Source organism: Hyperoodon ampullatus (assembly GCF_949752795.1).
Source record: "Hyperoodon ampullatus genome assembly, chromosome: 6".
Taxonomy (NCBI): domain Eukaryota; kingdom Metazoa; phylum Chordata; class Mammalia; order Artiodactyla; family Ziphiidae; genus Hyperoodon; species Hyperoodon ampullatus.
The window spans coordinates 46,284,128-46,308,377 of NC_136919.1; the positions used below are offsets into that span (position 1 = coordinate 46,284,128).

The 24,250-nt window shown below is 40.3% G+C and overlaps 1 protein-coding gene and 1 pseudogene across 3 annotated transcripts in view; one reads left to right on the forward strand and one right to left on the reverse strand.

Annotated features, from left to right (window-relative positions):
* Positions 1–24,250, reverse strand: part of NFX1 (nuclear transcription factor, X-box binding 1) — a gene marked incomplete at its 5' end in the record, with an annotated part of 79,248 nt that overhangs the window by 18,067 nt on the left and 36,931 nt on the right. Inside the window, 7 exons of one of the 2 annotated variants that reach the window (XM_079707118.1) lie at positions 1,269–1,388; positions 5,774–5,882; positions 7,358–7,437; positions 12,739–12,769; positions 16,639–16,736; positions 22,342–22,559; positions 22,643–22,742. In XM_079707118.1, the coding sequence (XP_079563244.1) occupies positions 1,269–1,388; positions 5,774–5,882; positions 7,358–7,437; positions 12,739–12,769; positions 16,639–16,736; positions 22,342–22,559; positions 22,643–22,742 (756 nt within the window). Of the gene's footprint in view, positions 1–1,268; positions 1,389–5,773; positions 5,883–7,357; positions 7,441–12,738; positions 12,770–16,638; positions 16,737–22,341; positions 22,560–22,642; positions 22,743–24,250 lie in introns of both variants that reach the window. The other variant, XM_079707117.1, reaches the window with a different exon arrangement.
* Positions 3,175–4,922, forward strand: LOC307054250 (heterogeneous nuclear ribonucleoprotein A1-like; annotated as a pseudogene). The gene is made up of 3 exons: positions 3,175–3,263; positions 3,739–4,532; positions 4,757–4,922. The product of its transcript is annotated as a heterogeneous nuclear ribonucleoprotein A1-like (transcript).

Genomic DNA, 24,250 nt, shown 5'->3' on the forward strand with positions numbered 1-24,250 from the left:
GACACCGTGCTGGATATACAAGAAACACTCAAGAAAAGTTAAGTGAATGCTGAATGAAAGCAGGCTAAAACAAAACAACTCACAAATAGTTAAGTCCTCATTATGGACATCAATCAGCAGGATTTGGACTTCATTTGTAACATCTGCAAGTGACTATAAAGGAAGTGAGTACAAGCGAGTGGGTGACATCTGTTTGGACATTAACTTCATGCTGGTGTGAACACCATAGCAAGGGCTTGCAAACTAAGCTGGGAGGGCCACCTTCAGGTCTCCAAGGAAAGGAGGGACTTTTCACTTCATGAGGAATTTACTTAATTCTTTTTCACTCTATTAACTTAAAAAATTGAGAACTGCTTGTCTATTTGTCAGACTAAATCATATGGCCAGATTTATTGTAAGTATCAAATCCAGTGACTTAAATTATATCAGGTTTGCCTCTGGGACTTGGTAAAATGAAATGATAGGGCCAATATGGTCCTAGAGGAAGCCAGTGACTAGACTGGACAGAAAATGGGTGACGTCAAGTAGCTATTTACCTGGTGCCTACAGCAGTCTATCACAGAAAAACTGGAAACAAATGTCCAGCAACATGAAACTGACTGAATCAGTTATGGCCCATCCATGTAACAGGACACTCCACTACCATCTAGAAAAATATTCACTGATAAAGAGATAGATTAAAATTACAATAATAAGAGGGAAAAATATCTAGTTAAAATAAATTCATTAGGATCTCACTTTTATTTTAGGAAAAAAAATGCAAATATATATTTTTGCCCATGGAAAAAGGCCCTGAAAAATATACACTAGAGCGTAATTCCTAAAAGGTGACATGAGAGATGATTTAATTTCAATCTTTTGACTTTATCTCTATTTTCTTTCTTTCTCTCTTCCTTTTTATGTAATAAACATATATTGCGTCTACAACAACAACAAAACCGAATTACTTTTAACTTTACAAAAAGATGCTTAACTTTGAAATATGCACCAGAAGTGGAGGCCACAAAGAAAGAAGACAAGACCAGCTGGGGATTCTCCCAACCCTTTGGGTGTGTTTGACATCCACAGAGTAAAGCATTGGAAGGCACTGTGATTCCCAGCTGTGGCCCAGATCTCAGACCCATCTTCACAGAAGCAGCCCCTGAGCACAGGGAACAAGGAGGGGCTACCACAGTGTAACCTCAGAGCAGTGAAGACCATCATGCAACATCCTAAATGACACAGTGTGAGCAGGCTGTGAGGTGTGGAGGCAAGGAGACAGGACCCACCTGGATGGTCACATTCATGGACTCTGGCACAGGTCTGGGTACACTCAGGGGGCCTGGTACCGCAGGGAACTGGAGGGTAGATCACTGACGCGCCACAGTGGCAGGTTAATTCATCAAAACCTGGTGAAGCAGCAGGTGAAACAAAACAACCCTTCATGAATTTGAAATGTGCACAAGATAATTACACACATTTTTTTTTTGGCTTCTATTTTTAAAGGAGAATTTTTTGGGGGGCTGCTCTTTTTAAAAAGGTTTTTATTTCATTAAAGTTGAGCTGCTGGCAAAGTGTTCAATTTTTACTTGCAACAAACTTTAAGTTCATGAGTATCCCAAGACATTTTTACATGTATTTTATAAACAAAAGATCTACAGACCATCTCTTTTGACAGAACAGGAGACTTCCACTAAAAAAACAGATTCTTTTTTTTTTTTAAACTTTTTGGTTAGGAAAATGGATAGAGACTATGCAAGACACAGGTAGTTAACAAACACAGAAAAATGTGCTTTTGAATATAAACCTCAGAGAGCCACTGAAGCCATTAAAAAAATTCTTATAAGTATAACTGACATCTATCATGATAAAAATATGAAGTTGAGATGAAGCCGAGAGCTACATCTGAGTTCACTAGGCACAGTTCACAAGCCCAATCAAAATGAGAATTCACATGGGGCCTCCAACAAGTGGCCCACTTTGTCAAGAGCTCTCCTAACCCTTAGACCCAAAGGGGAGCTAGTTCTTCAATCCTGGTCCTTGGTAGAGGCTGGGTCTTCGGCCATGGTTCTCAACTAGGGACCAAGAGTCAGAAAGCCAAGGCCCTCCAGGATTCCTCTACCCACTGCTCTTCTCCAGTCAGCACTCTCCAGAAAACTCTTCAGAGGCTATATAACATGGTGGAAGGAGCCCTGTAAATATAGCAGGAGACTTAGGCTTCTAGTCCTGGACCTACTTCTCACTTGTGCAGTGACTGTGGGCAGGTAACTTAACGAGTCTGAGATTGCTTCCTTTTGGTCAAATGGGGATACCAAACTTTGACCTGTCCACTCAAAAGTTTATTGTGGGGGGTGGGCTAATATATGTGAAACAGCTAGGGAAACAGTAAGAGGCTACATAACTTGTTTCTACGGAACTCCATGTGTGTGATTTATAACAAAGCACTTAACTCCTTTTTGAAATATGGTAGGCCTAGTATTCCACAGAAGGTATGTTGGGAAACCCTGCTCTACGCTAATCTTTTAATGTAGCAGTTCTCAAAGAGTGCTCCGTTGACCCCTAGGACTCCCTGATCCTTTCAGGGAGTCCACAAGGTCAAAATTATTTTCATAATAATACTTAGATACTATTTGCAATATATACTATGTTGACATTTGCATTGATGGTGAAAAAGCAACAGCTGGTAATACTGCCAGGGCATTAGTGCAAATAAGGCAGTAGTGCCAAACTGTAACCGTTGTATTTTTCACTGCCACGTACTTAGAGTAGATAAAAAATGACAATTTCACTTAAGAAAGTCCTTGATGAAGAAGTAAAAAAAAATCTTGACCCTTAAATACATGTCTTTCTAATATTCTGTGGAACAAAACAGGGTATCTGCTTCAAGCACTTTTGTTGCACACAAAAATACAGTTGTCCCTCAGTATTCTGGCAGGGAGGGATTGGTTCCAGAACCCCCATGGGTACCAAAATCTAAGAATGCTCAAGTCCCTTATATAATATGCTGTAGTATTTGCATACAACCTATGCACATCCTCCTATATACTTTACATCATCTCTAGGTTACTAATAACACCCAATGCAATGTAAATGCTATATAAATAGTTGCCAGCAAAAAACAAATTCAAGTTTTACTTTTGGAACTTTCTAGAATTTTTCCCGTTGAACATTTTCAACCCACGGTTGGTCGAATCTATGGATGTGGAATCCATGGATGTGGAACCCTCAGATATGGACGGCTGTCTGACCTCTGGTCATCCTAAAGAACTGCAATTTTCTGAGTCGTGAGCTGAATTGCTGAATTAACTTCTTTTTTCATAACACACCGTTTTACTTGAAAAAGTCACTGACAAACTATGATTATTCAGACTTGGGTATTTTGGCAGACATTTATCAAAAATTAACAGTGAGACCATCACTTTAAGAAAACTGACTTTGCTGCCAACGATAACATTCAAGCTTTCAAGTGAAAACAGAATTTTGGAAAATATGCATTTATCACTATGAGCTTGACAACTTCCTAATACTTTTCCCCAGAGTTTTCTGATGGGATTGGTAGTATATTAATGAACGTGAGTTTTTAATATTGTAACACAAGCAAACCCCATCTTAGGATCACTGCTTACATCCCAAGTTTCATACATTCAGGGACAACAGAGGAATAACTTCTTTAAAAGTCTCAATAGCTTTTTCTGCCTGTGGATGCTGCCGAGTAAGCAATTGTGGAAGCCTCCCCCCTCTACTGCCGTCGTGTCTAAGTCAGTCTCTCAAAGAGCCTGAACAGCTGCGGAAGCTCCTCATCAGATGTTTGAGCTTTGAAACAACCGATGAGAGTCTGAGGAGCCACCTGAGCAGCGGGCAGCGCTCACAGACTGTGTGGTAATGAGGGGTCCAAACACCAGGCACTCTAGAGGCTTCAGGTTTGTCACGTATGCCATTGCAGAGGAGGTGGATGCAGCCAGGGATGCGAGGCCACACGAGGTGGATGGAAGAGTTGGGCAACCAAAGAGGGCCATCTCAAGAGAAGATTCTCAAAGACCCGGCGCCCAATTAACTGTGAAAAGGATTTTTGTTGATGGCATTAAAGAAGACACTGAAGAACATCACGTAAGAGATTATTTTGAACAATGTGGGAAAACTGAAGTGATTGAAATCATGACTGACTGAGGCAGTGGCAAAAACAGAGGCTTTGCTTTCGTAACCTTTGATGACCATGACTCCGTAGACAAGACTGTCATTCAGAAATATCACACAGTGAACGGCCACAACTGTGAAGTAAGGAAAGCCCTATCTAAGCAAGAGAAGGCTAGCACTTCATCCAGCCAAAGAGGTCAAAGTGGTTCTGGAAACTTTGGTGGTGGTCATGGAGGGGGTTTTGGTGGGAATGACAACTCTGGTCGTGGAGGGAACGTCAGTGGTCGAGACGCCTTTGGTGGCAGCCGTGGTGGTGGGGGATATGGTGGCAGTGGGGATGGCAGTAATGGATTTGGTAATGACGGAAGCCATTTTGGAGGTGGCAGAAGCTACAATGATTTTGGCAATTACAACAATCAATCTTCAAATTTTTTTTTTTTTTTTTTTTTTTTTTTTTTTGCGGTACGCGGGCCTCTCACTGTTGTGGCCTCTCCCGTTGCGGAGCACAGGCTCCGGACGCACAGGCTCAGCGGCCATGGCTCACGGGCCCAGCCGCTCCGCGGCATATGGGATCCTCCCGGATCGGGGCACGAACCCGTATCCCCTGCATCGGCAGGCGGACTCTCAACCACTGCGCCACCAGGGAGGCCCAATCTTCAAATTTTGGACCCATGAAAGGAGGAAACTTTGGAGGCAGAAGTTCTGGCCCCTATGGTGGTGGAGGCCAATACTTTGCCAAACCACGAAACCAAGGTGGCTATGGTAGTTCCAGTAGCAGCAGTAGCTATGGCAGTGGCAGAAGGTTTTAATTACTGCCAGGAAACAAAGCTTAGCAGGAGAGGAGAGCCAGGGAAGTGACAGGGAAGCTACAGGTTACAACTGATTTGTGAACTCGGCCAAGCACAGCACTGGCAGGGCCTAGCTGCTACAAAGAAGACATGTTTTGGACAATACTCATGTGTATGGGCAAAAAAACTTGAGGACTGTATTTGTGACTAATTGTATAACAAGTTATTTTAGTTTCTGTTCTGTAGAAAGTGTAAAGCATTCCAACAAAAGGTTTTAATGTAGATTTCTTTTTTGCACCCATGTTGCTGATTGCTAAATGTAATAGTCCACTCATGAAGCTGAATAAATGTGTTTTTTAAAAAAATGTGCTGTGTAAAGTTAGTCTACTCTGAAGCCATTTTGGTAAACTTCACCCCAACAATGTGAAGTTAGAATTCCTTCAGGGTGATGCCAGGGCCCATTCGAAATTTATTTACAACCCGCTTGGGTGGAGAAGCCATTGTCTTCAGCTGAACTGACAGTTACTGTGTTGTGACCTGGAGTTCACCGTTAAAAGGGTCACCCAAGCAAAGTTACGAAGTTTTCTGGTTATTAATGATTGTTGGCACATCCTATGCAATATATCTAAACTGAATTATGGTACCAGATAAAGTTATAGATGGGAATGAGGCTTGTGTATCATCCATTATCATGTGTAATCAATAAATGATTTAATACCCTCTTTTAAAAGTCTCAATATATCTGAAATACTAAGGCTTATTATTATTAATTCAGTAATCCATACCAACCTAAGAAAATCAATCACTCAGAATATATCATTTAGACTTTCTAGAAAACTCTAAATAATAAAGTATACAGTGAAGACACTCACTAGCTTGCCAGCATGTTTGGCAGTTCCCACGATGACAAGGTTCTTCACATCTATGAAGGCCACAGCGGAGTTTCCTCCCACAAATCAAAGGACACTTGTGCTCCTTATCCTAGGAGGAGAGATACTGATTGATTGATTGATTGCATGCAGGATCTTAGTTCCCCGACCAGGCATCGAACCTGTGCCTCCGGCACTGGAAGCGCGGAGTCCTAACTGCTGGACTGCCAGGGAATTCCTGAGAGATTTGTATATGTTTACAAAATTATCTCCATTTTATATTTTCCATAAACAAGATTAATAAAGAAGCTCTCCACAATTATAGATCGCATGATTATCTGGAATTAGCTTCAAAATAATCAAAGGAGGAGGAGTAGGTGGGGATGTGAATGAAACAAGATTAGTCATGACCTGATCACTACTGAAGCCAGATGTTGGGCATATGGGACTCATACTTGTCTCTCTGCTTTTATATATGTTTGAAATATTCAGTGATAAGAGGAAGTCTTTAAGCTTTCAAACACTGGTTTATAAGTAAGTCTTGATACACAGAACAATTTCATCACTCTTCACACTGTCAATATAAATGCTAAAAATAACAATTGTGTATTATATATGTGTGTGTATATATGTACTACTTTACTATTGGTACTGTGTTACCTTGTTTACACACACACACACACACACACACACACACACACACACACACACACACGATAACACAGTACCCACTGCCAGGTAGTGCTTCGTTTATTTAGTTCCACAGAAGTGAATATTTCAGATAACTGAAACTTGTTCTTTAAAAAATGCCACACTCGGGACTTCCCTGGTGGTCCAGTGGTAAAGAATCCTCCTTCCAATGCAGGGGACGCGGGTTCGATCCCTGGTTGGGGAAATAAGATCCCACATGCCGCGGGGGCAACTAAGCCCATGTGCCACAACTACTGAGCTCGTGCACCTCAACTAGAGAGCCCATGTGCTGCAAACTACAGAGCCCACAAGCTCTGGAACCTGTGCGCCACAACTAGAGAGAGCAAACCTGCATGCCACGACTAGAGAGAAGCCCGTGTGCTGCAACAAAAAGATCCTGCATGCCTCAACAAAGAACCCACGTGCCACAACTAAAACCCGACGCAGCCAAAAAAAAAAAAAAAAAGAATATCCAAGAATGGAGGCCTCTCTTCTGGAAAAAAAAAAAAAAAAGCCACACTCATTTTGCCTACTGATCTGACCCATGGAATACATGAAACTTGAAGCCTGAGTTGCTAAGGCCAAGCCAGTCTGTGGGCTGGGACAGCATACAGTCTCCTGCAGATGACTACATGCTCATCCAGTGGTCTTGAGCTCTGGGGCCTGAGGCCTTCTGTCTTTCTTCTTTCCCTTCCTCCATGTTGCCATCAGCTGACTTCTTGACCTGGCTGAGACCTAAAAAGGACCAGTCTCTCTCTGGGCAGCATTGTGACTGCTGCTCAGGGGCCTCTCCCAGTGATTTCCAAATCTGGGCTGCATTCTAGATGGCTGAGGCTTCCAGAAGCCCAGCCCCTAGATGAATGCAATCTGATAGTGCCTAATGATAGGTCCACTTACCACACAGCATATCTCATTACATTTATGCCGTCCACATAACCGTTTCTTGTTACACCTCTTGTCACACATAAATGTAGCATCTGCTATGAACAATTAAGAAGGAAACAAAGTCAGAGGATATGAACATTCATTCAACAAATATTTGTGTGACTACAGGCTGAAGAAATACAAATGTAATAATGTAAATAAATTAGTTATGGTGAAAATGCATACTACTTAAATATCACTTTTCACTTGCCAGTCAAAAAATAGAAAAGAAAATAGGAAGACTACCCAAGTGCCCACTGATAGATGAATGGATAAAGAAGATGTGGAATATATACAATGGAATATTACTCAGCCATTAAAAAAAAGAAAAGAAATCTTGCCATTTGTGACAACATGGATGGGCCTAGAGGATATTCTGCTAAGAGAAATAAGACAGACAGAGAAAGACAAATACTGTATGATTTCACTTATATGTGGAATCTAAGAAACAAAACAAATGAACAAACATAACAAAACAGAAACAGCATTGTGATACAGAGAACAAACAGGTGGTTGCCAGAGGAGAGGGGGGTGGGGGGAAAAAATAGGTGAGAGGTACAAACTTCCAGTTGCAAAACCAGTGATTCACGGGTATGAAATGCAGTGTGGGGAATACAGTAAATAACTAAATAATATCTTTGTATGGCAACATAATGTAACTAGACTTATTGTGGTGCTCATTTTGAAATGTATAGAAAAGAACACTATGCTGTGTAACAGGAACTAACATAGTGTTGTAGGTCAATTATACTTCAAAAACAGACAAATTCATAAAAAAGGAGATCATATTTGTGGTCATTGGAGGTGGGGGGGTGGGTAGAGGGGGAAGTGGATGAAGGCAGTCAAACGGCACAAACTTCCAGTTATCAGATAAATAAGTATTAGGGATGTAATGTACCACATGATAAATATAATTAACATTGCTGTGTGTTATATACGAAAGTTGTTAAGAGAGTGAAGTAAGAGTTCTCATCACAGACAAAAACTTTTTTTCTATTTCTTTCATTTTCCATCTACATGAGATGATGAATGTTCACTAAACTTATTGCAATAATCATTTCATGATGTATGTAAGTCAAATTATTATGCTGGGACAGGAATAAAGACGCAGACATAGAGAAAGGACTTGAGGACATGGGGAGGGGGAAGGGTAAGCTGGAACGAAGTGAGAGAGTGGCATGGACATATATACACTACCAAATGTAAAACAGATAGCTAGTGGGAAGCAGTTGCATAGCACAGGGAGATCAGCTCGGTGCTTTGTGACCACTGAGAGGGGTGGGATAGGGAGGGTGGGAGGGAGACACAAGAGGGAGGAGATATGGGGATATATGTATATGTATAGCTGATTCACTTTGTTATAAAGCAGAAACTAACAAACCATGGTAAAGCAATTATACCCCAATAAAGATGTTAAAAACAAACAAAAAATTATTATGCTGTACACTTTAAGCTTATACAGTGCTATATGTCAATTATATCTCAATAAAACTGGAAGAAGAGGGGGTTTCCCTGGTGGTGCAGGGGTTAAGAACCTGCCTGCCAACGCAGGGGAATGGGTTCGAGCCCTGGTCCGGGAAGATCCCACATGCTGCGGAGCGACTAAGCCCCTGCGCCACAACTACTGAGCCTGTGTGCCACAACTACTGAAGCCCACGCGCCTAGAGCCCGTGCTCCACGACAAGAGAAGCCCGCGCACTGCAACGAAGAGTAGCCCCCGCTCACCTCAACTAGAGAAGGCCCGTGCGTAGCAACAAAGACACAACACAGCCAAAAAAATAAATAAATAAAAATTTTTTAAGAAGAAAAGGAAATAGGAAGACTGATTAATGTATGGAACAGGTGAAGGTGTGGAGAAAAAGGCACATACACTTAGTGGATGGGAGAATAAACTTTTGGAGTACATATGTATCTATCAAAAATTTAAGTGGTAATTCCATTTTAAGTAATGCTTCCTACAGATACACTTTCAAAAGTAGCTAGGACACCAAAAGCACAAGCAACAAAAGAAAAATAAATTTGATCAAAATTAAAAGCTTTTGTGCATCAAAGGACACCATCAAGAAAAGACAACAACATAATGGGAGAAAATATTTGCAGATCAGATATCTCATAAGTGTCTAGGATTCAAAATATATAAAGAACTCTTTCAACTCAATAAGAAAAAGACAACCCAATTAAAAAATGGTAAAGGAATAGACTTTTCCAAAAGAAGATATACAAATGGCCAAGTACATGAAAAAATGCCCATCATTAGTTATTAGGGAATGCAAATCAAAACCACAATGATTTATCATTTCATACCCACTGAGGATGGCAATAACAGTAATAATAATAATAGTAGTAATAAAAAACAGAAAATAACAAGTGTTGGAGAGGATGTGGAGAAAATGAAACCCTCATACATTACTGGTGGGACTGTAAAATAGTGTAGCTACTATAGAAAACAATGTGGCAGTTCTTTTAAAAAAAATTCTACCCATAACCAACATATAATCCAGCAATTCCATTTCTAGGTACATAACCAAAAGAATTTACAACAGGTTCTCAGATAAAAGCTTGTGTACAAATGTTCATAGCAGCACTAGTTGCAATAGTCAAAAGAAGGAAACAAACCAAATGTCCATCAACAGATGAATGGATAAACAAACTGTGGTATATATATACAACAGAATATTATTCAGTCATAAAGAGGAATGAAGTACTGATGCATGCTACAAGGTGGATGAACCTTAAAAACATGCTAAATGAAAGAAGCCAGAGACAAAAGGTTACATATTATATGACTTCATTTATATGAAATACTCAGAATAATTAAATCCACAGAGACAGGAAGCAGATTAGTGGTTGCCAGGGCTGGTGGGGAGGGGTGAGTGGGGAATGAAAACTTAGTAAACAAAGGGTTTCCTTTTGGGATGATGAACCCATTTTAGAATTGATAGAGGTGATGGTTTTAAAACACTGTGAAGGTACTAAATGTCACTGAATTGTACACTTTAAAATGTTTCACTGGGGACTTCCCTGGTGGTGCAGTGGTTGGGAATCCGCCTGCCAACGCAGGGGACACGGGTTTGAGCCCTGGTCTGGGAGGACCCCACATGCCGCGGAGCAACTAAGCCTGTGTGCCACAACTGCTGAGCCTGTGCTCTAGAGCCCGCAAGCCACAACTACTGAGCCCGCATGCCACAACTACTGCAGCGTGTGTGCCTAGAGCCTGTGCTCTGCAACAAAGAGAGGCCACCACAATGAGAAGCCCGCGCACCACAACAAAGAGTAGCCCCCACTCGCCGCAACTAGAGAAAGCCCGCGCACAGCAACGAAGACACAACGCAGCCAAAAAGTAAATAAATTTATTAAAAAAAAGAAAAAACAAAACAAAACAAAAATATGTTTCATTGTATGTTCTGTGAATATTATCTCAGTAAAGGTGCTGAAGGCGCTGAAGTGTTTATGGGTGAAATAACGTTTGGAATTTGTTTTCAAAGTACTCCAGTGAAAATTAAAAATAGGAAAGAGAGGGATGGATGAAGAAAGAAGATGGGCAAAATGCTGATAACTGTTGATGACTGGTGATAGGTACATAGGGATTCACTATACTAGTCTCTCTACTTTCACGTATGATTGAAAATTTTCATCATAAGCTAAAAAAGTAACAAGATGGTTACAGCGCTATCTATAATGGGGAAAAATTGGAGACAACCTAAATGACCAACAAAAGAGCAATGGTGAACTATACTATGGCATATCCACATAAAGAATGTTCTCAAGAGGGAGAGCTATACACACTGACATGGAAAAATGTCTTTGATATATTACTTAGGGGAAAAAAACAAGTTCCACACAGTATGTTTAGTAAGAACCATACCAGCACATGTATACACCTGTATGAATATAGAAAAAGATCTGGACCCACACCCAACAAACTAATGATGTGGTTTTATCAGGGGAATGGAAATAGGAGGGGAAAATGGGGTGAGGGTGTATTTCTACTTTTTACTTTATATTATTTTATTAATTTTTTAATTATTAAAAATTATGTATTAATATAGCAAGTCTTTCAAATTATATTTTTTAATTACCAAAATTTTGACTGTGGTTTTGAGGAAGATATTTCTGGTTATGTCAAATATTCACATATTTGAAGCAGATATTCAGCCATTCTCCACCTTCCTCAGGCTAACAGATCCTTAATTTTGTTCAGAAATTGGGCACCCACATGTTCCCCCATTACAGGAGTGAATGCTGAATAGCGTGGCCTGTCATGGTAATTCCATTCCCCTTGTTAGTGAAAGGTTTGGGCAGGAACATGTGATTAAAAGCATACTGAGGGTCTTTCAGGACTGTCTTCCTTGCTCTCAAGAAGGAAGAGAAGAATCTCTCCTTCTTTTCTTTAGGTGTTGCTGGGAGATGACTCAATGCGTGAAATTGCTGTAGCTAACTTATACCCATGAGGGGAAATCCAAGAAAATCACAGGAAGCTGGACTGGAGTCCTAGAATCACTGGGTTCGTAATTAACCAACCTTGGACTTGTTCTGCCTCCAGACTTCCTGTTATGAGAAACAGTAAACCTCCTTAGAGCTAAAGTCATTTTTCCTTGGGTTTTTTGATACCTGTAGCCAGAAGCACCTTAACCAATACAGCTTTCTTTCTGACCAGAATAAGAGCTTTTACTTTGTGTAAGTTTATCTTCTATCACTTTTCCAAAACAGTTTTAAGGTGGTTTAAACAAAGACTATGTGACAGTTGGTAAAACAAGGACAGAACCATAATAAAGTGGAGTATCAGGATCAAGGACAAAGGAAGAAACAATATTCTAGGCCTAAAGGTTAAGAAGGCTGCTGGCTGAGTGCCCCTGTTCTAGGTATCCAACAGTCCTATCAAGTCATAAGGGAATCAAGCATCAGAGTCAGTTTTTACAAAGTTTGTTTCATTAGATATTATTTACCTTCCCTTCCCATACCAACATTTTATTATGAAAAATTTCAAACATATAAAAAAGTTGAAACGAGTTTATAGTGAACACCTATATATGCCCACTACTTAGCCTCTACCAGTAGTTGCTTTTTCTCATAACTCTCTATTCTTCCATCCAACTATCGGTTTATCTTAATTTTGGATGCTTTTCAAAGTAAGCTGCATACATGAATACACTTCCCTAGTATTTTACAGCATTTCATTAACTAGAATTCAGTTTATGGTTCTTTTTTTTTTCTTTTGAGGTAAAAGTTACATACAGTTAAATGCACAAAGTACCTTCACTGAATTCTGACAAACACATAACCCATCCCCCTGTCAAGATGTAAAAAATTACCTTCACCCCAGAAAGTTACCTCATGCCCCTTCCCAGTCATACCTTCGCTTTTGAGACTGGTACACGGAAGCTCCTATGGAGAAAGAAAAGGTAATAGTAACTACTTTAGGAATAAATTAAACAACATAACTGCAGTATAATGCTAAATGTAACATGCATATCCCAAATACCCAGTACTTCGCTGGCAGTCACTTATTCACCAACTTCACCTATCTGGAGCTATGTCTGCCCAGTCCCTGTAAGCTTTACTCACAACAGAGCGCCAGGTCTAATGACTTTTCATGCAAATATAACATTCTTTGTGGTCTGACCTCCAAACTCACAGCAGATTACGTATTATAAAATCTGAATGGAAAGAAGGACTGACTGCTAAAGTATGCAAGGCAAAGAGAAATAACTGTCTGGCAAGGGTACAGACAGAAAAAGCCATAAAAAGCAGATACAAGAACTGAAAATATGTAACAATCAGTACCATCTGATGCAGGGTCAAACAGCTCTACACACTCAAGAGTATCCCTGGCAAGCAGCTGAACTGTAGCAGAGTGGAATACAGAAGTCCTTTGCCACTCGAAGTTTTGCTACCCTGGTTTCAATCATGTGTGAGTGGCCTCAAAGGTCTATCACATATAATTTTGCTGATACATGTTCCTGAATAACATGTGTGGGGAGGCTGCTGTGTGAAGGGCGAGTCAGTCACTTGATAGAGAGTGAGGCTGGCTGGCTGCCCAGCATCTACATCCGAATTTGGCTTTGATGTCATGGACAGGTTGCTATGTACTCAGAAATAAGCAAAATGATAAAAACATTTCTTCTCAGTGAAAATGACCCTGAAAAAGGGGGGCAGCTGCTGGAGTTGATAACAGACGTGAAGATGTCTAAGAAATTGAAGCTTCTTAGCTAGAAAAATGTTTTCGGTAAATCAATGAGTTGGCTTGGTTCTATGACATGAAAAAATTCCCCATATGTTCTCTAGAGATACAAAGCAAAAGTGACTCATGAAATTGCTTGAATGAGTGCTCCAGTTAATACAAACACTGGATTGTACACAGGAAATGCTGGGAGTTTGGGGGTTTTGAGCACAAGCCACCATTCTCCTTGCTTGGCCCTACGATAAACCCTTCTCTGCTCCAAACCCCGAAGTTTTATTCGTTTGGCCTCACTGTGCGTCAGGCGCATGAACTTGTGTTCGGTAACAATTCTGGCGAAGCCAGCCTAGGGGTCTGTGCTCGTGCCGGGTCGACCCTGGCCAGAGGCAGCCCCTTCCCTGAGTGCCCAGCAGCTAGCTGCCGGAGCACATTCATTCCAGGGAACTGGAAGGGACTCTCCCTGACAGGCGCCAGTCACCCACAACATGAGGCTGTTTGGAGTTGAGAAAAAAGAAAAAGAAAAAGAAATGACATGCTGGAGTGGTATGTACACCTGCAGGGAGACAGAACTCCCATAAATCCCTATACTAAATATGAATTACCAATAAAAACTTAAATACAGGATTCTTTGTTAATAGGTAGCAAGATAGAGCAAACATTTCTCAAAGACTCTTACCAAAGTGATTAAAAGAGAAGAACTTCTGAAGCTTTAAGAAATAAGTTTTTATTTATCTAGAAAACTCACTTCCCTGGAAAAGCCCATTCCATTACAAAAGATATTTCAGGAAAAATCTGGCTGAACAATGAGGTGATTATCAGCGTTTCAAAGAGATCTTTCACTTTGTCAAATTGTTTAACAGAATTCATATTGATAGTGAGCTCCTCCAGCAATTTTAGAATAAGACTTTTATTTGCAAAAAAATTCAATTTACACATAGCTTTTCAAGAATACACTCACTGCCATGAGATCCACTATTAGGGGGAGTGAGGACAGAGAGTGAATTAGAAGCAAAAAAGCACAGAGACAAAGGGATTGTTGGGGAGAAAGAAACAAACTGACAGTTGTGTATCCCAACCCTGTTTGTAATTCTTGGTCACAAAGAGCACCTCTAGGCACTACTAAATTTATGATTACTAAATCAGAGTATCTCACAGTCTTCAAGCTGGTATTTACAAAGCATAAAATGGTCCTGTACCTGACATTCAAAATACCTTTACTGTCCTATGTATTCTGTGATTTCATTCAGGAAAAAAACCCCACACAACCTCACACAACTTTTGTCACATGTAAGTTGCACTACTTTGACAATTTTTTCTTTAATTCTGAAGCTTACCTATTAAGCTAGCTCCCAATTTATAGACAATATCCTCAGAATCATTTGCAAGTCAGTTGCTACCCAGACCTTGGGCTGTATTTAACAAATAGAATCAACTACTCAGAATTCTGTCTCTACCCAGGCCTGTGCTCTGCTGGGACAGGTGCCGATATGCACTGAAATGACCAGAAGTACGTCAGAGAGCAGGACAGATCAACATTCAGTATGTTCCCCAAGTTGGATTATCTAAAGACTTCAGAGGAAAGCTTCTTGCCTCTTCTGGTTACAGACACAGAAATGGGCACTAATTCCAAAATGGTAAGATGACTTTTTATAATACATAGTCCAATGAAGTTTGTCCCAGGCAGAAAGCAGAGATTGACAAAACAGTTGTATAGTGAAAAATTATCACTATCTGAAGAGAGGTCTGGCCTTTGCCATTGGCTTCTGGGAGATAATCTTGGAATATCATGCCTAATGGGAGTGTCATTGTTTCCCTGGAGCCTTGGGGTCACCAGACAGTCTAATATGATTTAGGGTGCAGGCTGGCCACACCGAAAGACCAATGATGTGATTTAGGGCATGGGCTTTGGGTCACACAGTGTTAGTAGACTTCTGGAGGGACTGGAGGCTGAGATCAGCTACATGGGCAGTCAACCATGCCTACATGATGGAGCCCCAATAAAAACTGACCACCCACTCTCCGGTGGGTGAGCTTCCTTGGTTGGCAATACTCCACACATACAATCACACACTGGTGCTGAGAAAGTAGCGCTGTTCCAACTCCATGGGGAGAGGACAACTGGAAGCTTCGTATTTGGTACTTTCTTGCATTCTGCCCTACATGCTTCTTCCTTTGGTTGATTTTAATCTGTATCCTTTCCCTGTAGTAAATTGTAATCAAGAGTATAACAGTTTTCAATGAGTTCTGTGAGTTCTTTTAGCAAATAATCAAACCTTGAGGGTAGCCTTGGGGACCACTGGATTGCAGTTGGTATCAGAGGTGAGGGTGGTCATGTGGACTGTTCTAATTCAGCAATTGTCTGAACTCCTGCAGTGGGTGTCAGAAGTGAGGGCAATCTTGTGGACTGTGTTCCCTCTAACTTAGTGAGCTAACTGCTTGCAACGGTGCTATTGTTCTTCTCTTCTGGCATCTAGCATTATCACACTTGTATTTGGTCAAGCTACTTGTATATGTGCCCTAAGCCTATTACTGGTCTCTGAGCCTTGCGTGCCATACCCCTTCATACCTATCCTACAACTGGTCCATAGCAGATGTCAGTATACGTTGGCTGGATTGAATGAATCATACACAGTATTAACAGGAATAAGCCTGAGGTTATTTTGATTCCTTTCCTCCCACAATCACCAATTTAAAAGGCATTGGGTGCTTCCCCAGTGGCTCAGTGGTTAAGAATCCACCTGCCAATGCAGGGGACACAGGTTTGAGCCCTGGTCAGGGAAGATCCCGCATGCCGTGGAGCAACTAAGCCCATGCACCACAACTACTGAGCCTGAGCTCTAGAGCCCGCTCGCCACAACTACTGAAGCCCATGTGCTTAGAGCCCATGCTCTGCAACAAGAGAAGCCACTGCAACGAGAAGCCTGTGCACCGCAGTGAAGAGCAGCCCCCGCTCGCCGCAACTAGAGAAAGCCCGTGCACAGCAAAGAAGACCCAATGCAGCCATAAACAAACAAACAAACAAACAAATAAGTAAAAGGCATTGGGGGCAACAACTCTAGCATTCTGTAGGATTTACCTTTGTTCTGAAAGAGCATCTGCAGGAAATAACTGATGTGCGAGAGCATGGTCCACAGTCTCCTTCATGGCAGAGCTTTTCACAAGTATGAATGAAATCTTTAATAAAAATGAAAAGAGCTGAGAATGAAAATTGCAACTACTCATTTTCAGACTCCCAAATTAACTAGCCACAATGGTCTTCCACCTCTGTTCCCTGCAACTCCATCACCAGAGTTGAGGGAAGAAGGATGCTATCAATGCCTCTTCCCCTATCTTCCCTTCATCTGGCAGGCTGAGCCTTTTCCAGCAAGGACAGGCCCCAGCATTAGTCACAGCAAGATGCTCTGGAGCACAAGATGCTCTGCCTAAGTCAAAGAACAGATCTTCTGACTCTTTATTTAGACCTCAAGTCTCCGGGTTAGACTCGGCTGTCCTTAAAATTGTAGCCATGGGTGACTTACTGAAGTACTCTTGACTCCGAAAATCACCTGGGGATCATAAGTAATCAGAAACCATCATCCATAATTTCACTAAGTTCTATGAACATCTGGTGATAGGTGGCCTGCTAGTCATTCTGCTAAGCTAGATTTTAGGACAAGTCCTGTTTCAAGGACCCCATCAGGGATCATCCACAGTCTTTCTCAATGGCTGCTGTTTACATGATGTATTTTTTCCATCCTTTCACTTTCAGCCTAACTGTACCTTTGACTCTAAAGTCTGTTTCCCAAAGGTGGCATATAGTTGGATCTTTTTAAAAAATTCATTTTGACAATCTCTGGTTTTTGTTTAATTCACTGACGGTAATGTTAGTATTGATATAGTTGGATTTATGCCTGCCATTTTACTTTTAATTTTCTTTACGTCTCAATGTCTTTTTTGTTAACTTAACTCTCCTTTGTTGCTTTCTTTGGCATTAAGTGAATATTTTCCAGTGTAACATTTTTTCCTGGTAATGGCATGTTCCATTATGTTTTGAGTTATCTTCTTAATGGCTGCTCTAGGGCTTATCATATGCATCTTATCAGAATCTACTTCAGATTTGTACCAACCTAATTCCAGTGAGATACAGAAGCCTTACACCCATATAGCTCTATTTTCTCTTCTCCTCTTTTGTGCTTTTATTGTTATACATATTACGTTTATATGTGTTACAAATTCAACAATACAATGTTAAAAATTATTGCTTTATATGTTATGCCTATTAAAGTTGAGAAAAGAAAGGAGAGCAAGTATGTATTTATAACTTGTTATATTTATCTTATCTACCATTACTGGTTTTCTTCATTTGTTCCTACAGATCTGAGTTACCATCTGGTATCATTTCCTTACTCCAGTACAACTTTGATACCACCCACCTCCTTTGTGCTGTTATTGTCAGATACATTTCTATATACTGTAGGCCTAACAATACAATTATATGCATATTTTATACAATCACTTTTTAAATCAGTTGCAAGAAGAAGAAATATGCACTTATACTTTCTTTTTTTTTTTTGCTGTACGCCGGGCCTCTCACTGTTATGGCCTCTCCTGTTGCGGAGCACAGGCTCCGGACGCGCAGGCTCAGTGGCCATGGCTCACGGGCCTAGCTGCTCCGCGGCATGTGGGATCTTCCCGGACCAGGGCACGAACCCGTGTCCCCTGCATCGGCAGGCGGACTCTCAACCACTGCGCCACCAGGGAAGCCCTATACTTTCTTTTATAATTATGTAATTACCTTTACTCTTTGCTTTTTCTTGTGGATTTAAATTTACATCTGGGTTTGCTTGGTATCAGCCTGAAGTATATAAATACCCTTTAGTATTTACTGTAAAGTACATCTGCCAGCAGAGAACTCTGTTTTTCTCATTTTTGAAAGACTTTTCCTGGATATAAGATGCTCAGTTGGTAATTTTTTTCTTTTAGCACTTTGAATAGGTCATCCCACTGCCTTCCTGTTGTGATGCAGTGTTCTCCACTGTTTCTGATGAGAAGTCTGCTGTGAATCTTATAGTAGTTCCCTAGTATGTAATGTGTCATTTTTCTCTTGCTGCTTTCAACATTTTCTCCTTGTCTTTGGCTTTCAGCATTTTTACTATGTGCCTAGGCGTGGATGTCTTTGAATCTATCCTACTGGAGTTTGTTGAGTTTCTTGGATGTGTAGATGAATGTCTTTCAATAAATCTGAAGTTTCCCACCATTATTTCTTTGAATATTTGTCTGCTCCTTTCTCCTCTCCTGGTGTTCCCATTACACGTTTGTGTGCTGAAAGGTGTCCCACATTTCTCTTGAGGTGCTGTTCATTTTTATTCACTTCATCTTCTCTATGTTCTTTGAATTATATAATCTCTATAGATCTATCTTCACATTTATTGATCCTTTCTTCTGCCAGCTCAAACTTACTGTTGAGTCCCTTTAATGAATTTAAAATTTTAATTACTGGAAAACTCCAGATTTTCCATTTGGTTCTTTTTTATAATTTCTATCTCTTTACTGATATTCTCTATTTGATGAAACATTGCCTTTATATCTTCCTTCCTTTACCTCTTCAGGCATGGTTTCCTTTAGTTCTTTGAATACATTCGTAACGGCTACCTTGAAGTCTCTGTTAAATTTGACATTGGTCACTCTCACAGAAAACTGAAACAGAAAGTTACTGTTACCTGTGGGTTTTTTTTTTTTCCTGTTTGCATACTTTGTAGTCTTTTGTTGGAAACTGAACATTTTTGGTAATATATTGTTTGCAGCCACTCTGGATCCTGCTTCTTCTTTCCACAGCTTGTTTTTTGTTGTTGTTGTCTACTTGTTTATTTGTTTTGTGACTTAGCTAAGCTATTTTAGTGAAGTCTATTTCTATTACAGTATGAAGCCACTGGTGTTGTTCTTTAGATGGCACAGCCTTGGGCATGTGCACGGTCACCCTGGGATGACAATGGTTTTAGCAGGGCTCTCTGACTGTCTCTTTCCCTGACCTCTCTGTTAAGCTGTCTGCCTCATTTGGTATTACACTCAGTCCTGAGGCTCCACTAATTGCTGGCTGATTGCTCTATTATTTTCAACAATGTCCTGGGGCATAAACTGCTCAGCAGTCTGATCCAATAAAATTTGGGCAGAGGTGGTCTTTGAGGCAAATCTGTGAGGTTTGTTCTGACCCCAGGATGGTTCCTCTTAGTTATCTCCTTCCCTGGGTCTCTCTGGTGAACCAGTTGGCCTATAGTTTAGCTCGTTGCTCTTAATTAAGAGGAGCTATTGCTTTCTAAAGGGCCCTTAGGTCTGAACTTCCCCACACTCTCTTTCAAATTAAAGTCAGTTCCTTTGGGGAATATTTTGGAACTCTTTCCTTATGGACTGCTTCTCCCCCCACCCTGTCATTCAGTCACTACTATGGGTGCTGGGTGAGATAGCAGCCTCTAGTTTTCTTAGCTTGCTTATCTCACTGTGAAACCTCTCTCCTACAAGTGAGCTGGGGTGAGGGTGACTGAGGCCCCAGTACTCCTACCTCTTGTGACTAGAGTAGAGCCTCCAATCTATGGGTGGGCTGTGCAGAGGAAGGGAGTCCCCAACCTGTCAGCTGTGATTACCAGAAATTTAGCCTTTTCAACTTGGAGTTGGTGGGGTTCGGGGGAGGAGGGGTGAGAAAAGCTGGTGGTCCACTCCTCCTAGCAAGTAACCCTAGACTGGGAGCTGAGGGTAGATGAAGCCCCAATTTCTTGGGCACACCCATCCTGAGTGGAGCTTTTGTTGAGCTGAGCTGGGAAGGGGTGGGGAAGGAGCAAGTAGGTTGTGATTCAAATGACACACACTCTTGCTGTTCTTACTGAGCTTTAGTAGATTTTCTTCAATAAAAATTTCTTCATTTGATGTATGCCCATAGGACAATTTCCAGAGACTTTAAATGGTTGCTTTTTTATAGTTTTCCCCAGCTTTGCTTGTTTTGCCCCTCATGCTACCATCCTGAAAGCAGTAGTCTTTTGTACTAAAGCTATGTGTCTAGGATGGAAATTTCCTACTGGGTGAGATACTAAGACCTAACAAGCTTTCTATAGATAAGCGAGGACTGAATAAACATGAGAGCCACTGTTACCACTAGCCATGGGCTTTTCTTTGAGATTCTCAATCCAACTCACCTTAGTTCCTTAAAAGTGTTCCATGATTAAAACTCTGCTGAGGTATAGCAGTTACTCTTGAGTCCCTTGAGCTGGTCTTGTCCCACCCCCAGGTCTGTTCATACTGACAATTACTGTCCTTCTCTTGCTCAAGTCTCTTTGTATTAACTATTTCACATTTCCTCTTTCTGTCAATGCCAACAAGCTACCTTAGCCTCTGGGTAGGATTTCTGGTCATTATATATGAAATTCTTACAGAACTGACCCATGTGCTTTCTGAAAAGGGAAGAACTTTACCATCCTTCTTGATTTGAAAGTCATCTGATCTCTATTTCACAGGGCTTATCTGAAGATACATTTTCACAGTAGACACAGAGAAGCAACAGACAACTGATTTTCCTGATGAGGTTGAAATGTATTAAAATATGAGAAGAGGGCATTTCTTCTCTATACATAATTTTAAAGTCAGATTGAGAAAAGGAATTAGGTAGGGTGCTCCTACTGGTACTTGGAAGAAATGTGAAATCTCTCTTTTTGGAAAAATGCAAACCAAACCTAAAGATTCTATCTTTATCACAGTTAGTTATAGGAACACATCTCTTATTCAGACTCACTTGCCCAATTTCATTTTTCTAAACACACAGCCTTTGAACACTCACTCAGGAAAGAAACTGCCAAGTCACTGCAAAACTGTACATATCCATATCCCAAGGACTGCCTCAAAAAGTCTCTGTCAGAAGCTCAGACTATTACTTTATAGCTAATCCCAACAAACGTTTTCTGGTTTCTATATCCAAGTAATCAGAAGCCCCAAGTCACAAGAAAGGGAAAGTGACTAAAGGTAGGCACACAGGCATACTGAAAGCATTCATAAGAAAATAAACAACCAAAAGCTTTAACAAATAAATAAAACAATTCAAACTGTACACTGCTATGGGGAAATCGCCTGAGAAACCTCAGCAAGCCCAGAGGGAATCAGTGTATTCAGCATAATACAATAACTGAGTTTCAGGGAAATGATGACTCTGGGTCAAATAAGGGGAAAGAAATTATCTTCAGTATTCTCTGTTTAAAGAAAGAAGGGAATGTAAATTTTAGAAAAATGTCCCTCCAAAATGATGCTCAGGAGGTGTTATCCTCAGCTATATGGGAAACCTAGCTGTAGAGCAAGACATTTCTTGAGTGGTTCAAATGAATGAAGTTTAAGTGTACTGAAAATTTCAGTTCTTAAACACCTCACCCCGTTATTTTAAGATGTTTCTATTATATGAAAATGCTTCTAAACACTTATTGAACCCTAAATTAGTAAAACGATACCTGGCATTCATACTAGTGTAGGTTGCTAAGAAATCATAAACACCCCAATGCCCACTCCCCCACAGAATAGTATCTAACCACAACTGTCCTGAGTCGGCAATAAAATACCCAAATTAGAAAGAGAGATCGTTTGGGCAAATGTGAGTTTTCAGAAGTATAATCTGAGGAGGAAAGAAAAAGTACCCACACAAATTTGATCATAATATTTAGGAAAACCTCTGATATTGTAACTGGAATTAGGTACTATTTTGTTTAAGTAGCCATTGCTGCCAAAAATTTATATTCATATTTTAAAAGACAACTTTATGCCTACTAATTACCTAAGGAACCACAAGGCAGAGGCTTGCCGCACACTTTTCCACATGAAGGGACAGGATCCATGCATGTTTTCCGACCGCTACTTCCAAGTTCTAGCAATTGGCTGAGTGGGGTTTGCCCACAAGGGCAACAGCGCACCAGATGGGGGAGCCGTGGGCATGGCTGGCAGGGCTGAGGGTGGCACACCTGTGAACACATGTGGTTCCCACATTTCAAGTCCCTGTTAAGAAAAACAACAGACTATTACGTAATTGTTGCATAAAATACAGCTTTATTCTAACTGAGGAAAACATCAAACCTTACTTGCCACATATCTTTAAACAGCCAAAGTCCCCAAATCCATCAGACTTTCCTACGTCTGTTCCACATAACACGTCTCGGGAGGTGCTGCCACAGTAGCATACTTGAGGACATAATTTCAGAAACAAAAGATTAGTAATCTGTACAGATGCTTAAAATATTCTAAACAATCTATAAGAGAACACAAAATGCTATTCACTAGTGTTGATTAGACCTGATACAGAAATAAAAGTGGCTTATACAGCAGTTCTAAGCCCCACTTAAGAGCTTCACCACAGGAAAAGAATTAAAAAGGCCTTGTTAGACTCTGTCCATATCTCATGGTGCCCCTGCAGCACACCTCAACATGAGCATTAAAGTGAAGCAATCCTTTAAAGTAAAAGACTACTCTCTGGTCCATAAGGCCATGGTTGAAAACCATGGATTGTGAGGCTTTCTGGGGTCCTGTGGTGATGCTGCAGGAGATGGAAGCTAAACTGGTGGTAGTTATGGAGGAGTTGATAACTGGATTCCATCCTCACTTCAACCAAGCAGCATATATTTAATACTTCGTATCTTGAGGTTCACATAAAATGCTTGGAAAAAGTCTCTGATGCTAAAAAGAAATTTAAAAATAGGCACAATATAAAATCCTTATTAATTTGTATTCTACTATTGTTAAATTTGAAGTAATCATGTGTGAGTACTGACAATGAGTAAAAAGTGTTTCAAATAACTTGAGACTTTTATTTACTGCATAGAGAACCCAGTCTAACATCTATAGATTTTTCTATGGGTTGAAGAAATAACGGGTTACTTTATTTCTTGAGATCAGCAATAAGTATGTGTTATATTAAGGAGTTAGTTTCTAAAGCAAACTAAAAAAAAAAGTTTCTGACTAATATGTAACAAAGTCTGGTAAGGACTAATTTTCATCAACTTAGATAATTTTTCTGATAAGGGCCACTTTACATTTTCAGTTTATAATGAAAACTTTTTGTCAATAAAGACATTAACCAAGACTCTTGATTTTTAAAATATACATTTACTCTTCCAGTAAATACATGTGCAGTTCCATCCCCTGTTCTAAAACTCATTATCAATAAAGACTTATTAGAAGAATTAATATAGGTGCAGGAAATACAATTAATATTGGTAGAATCAACAAATTGGTAAACAAACCCTAGCAACTGAGAGCTTCTGCAAGCAGGCTTTTCTTTGCTAAGTTTCTGCTCAAATAGAACAGAGGCTTTTTTTCAGAGACATAGGATAGCTGTGAACCAAAGAATCAAGGGTCAGAAAACTGTGACAATAACATTCTTTTCAAGTACACATGGAACATTCTCTAGGATTGACCACATACTAAGGCACAAAACAAACCTCAATAAATTTAAGAGTACAGAAACTATTTCAAGCATCTTCTCTGACCACAATGGCATGAAACTAGAAATCAACCAAGGGAAAAGAAATGAGAAAAAAACGATTACATGAAGACTAAACAACATGCTACTAAAAAATCAATGGGTTAACGAGGAAATCAAAAAGCAAACTAAAAAATACCTAGAGGCAAAAAGTCTGCAAGTAACAAATGCTGGAGAGGGTGTGGAGAAAAGGGAACTCTCTTATACTGTT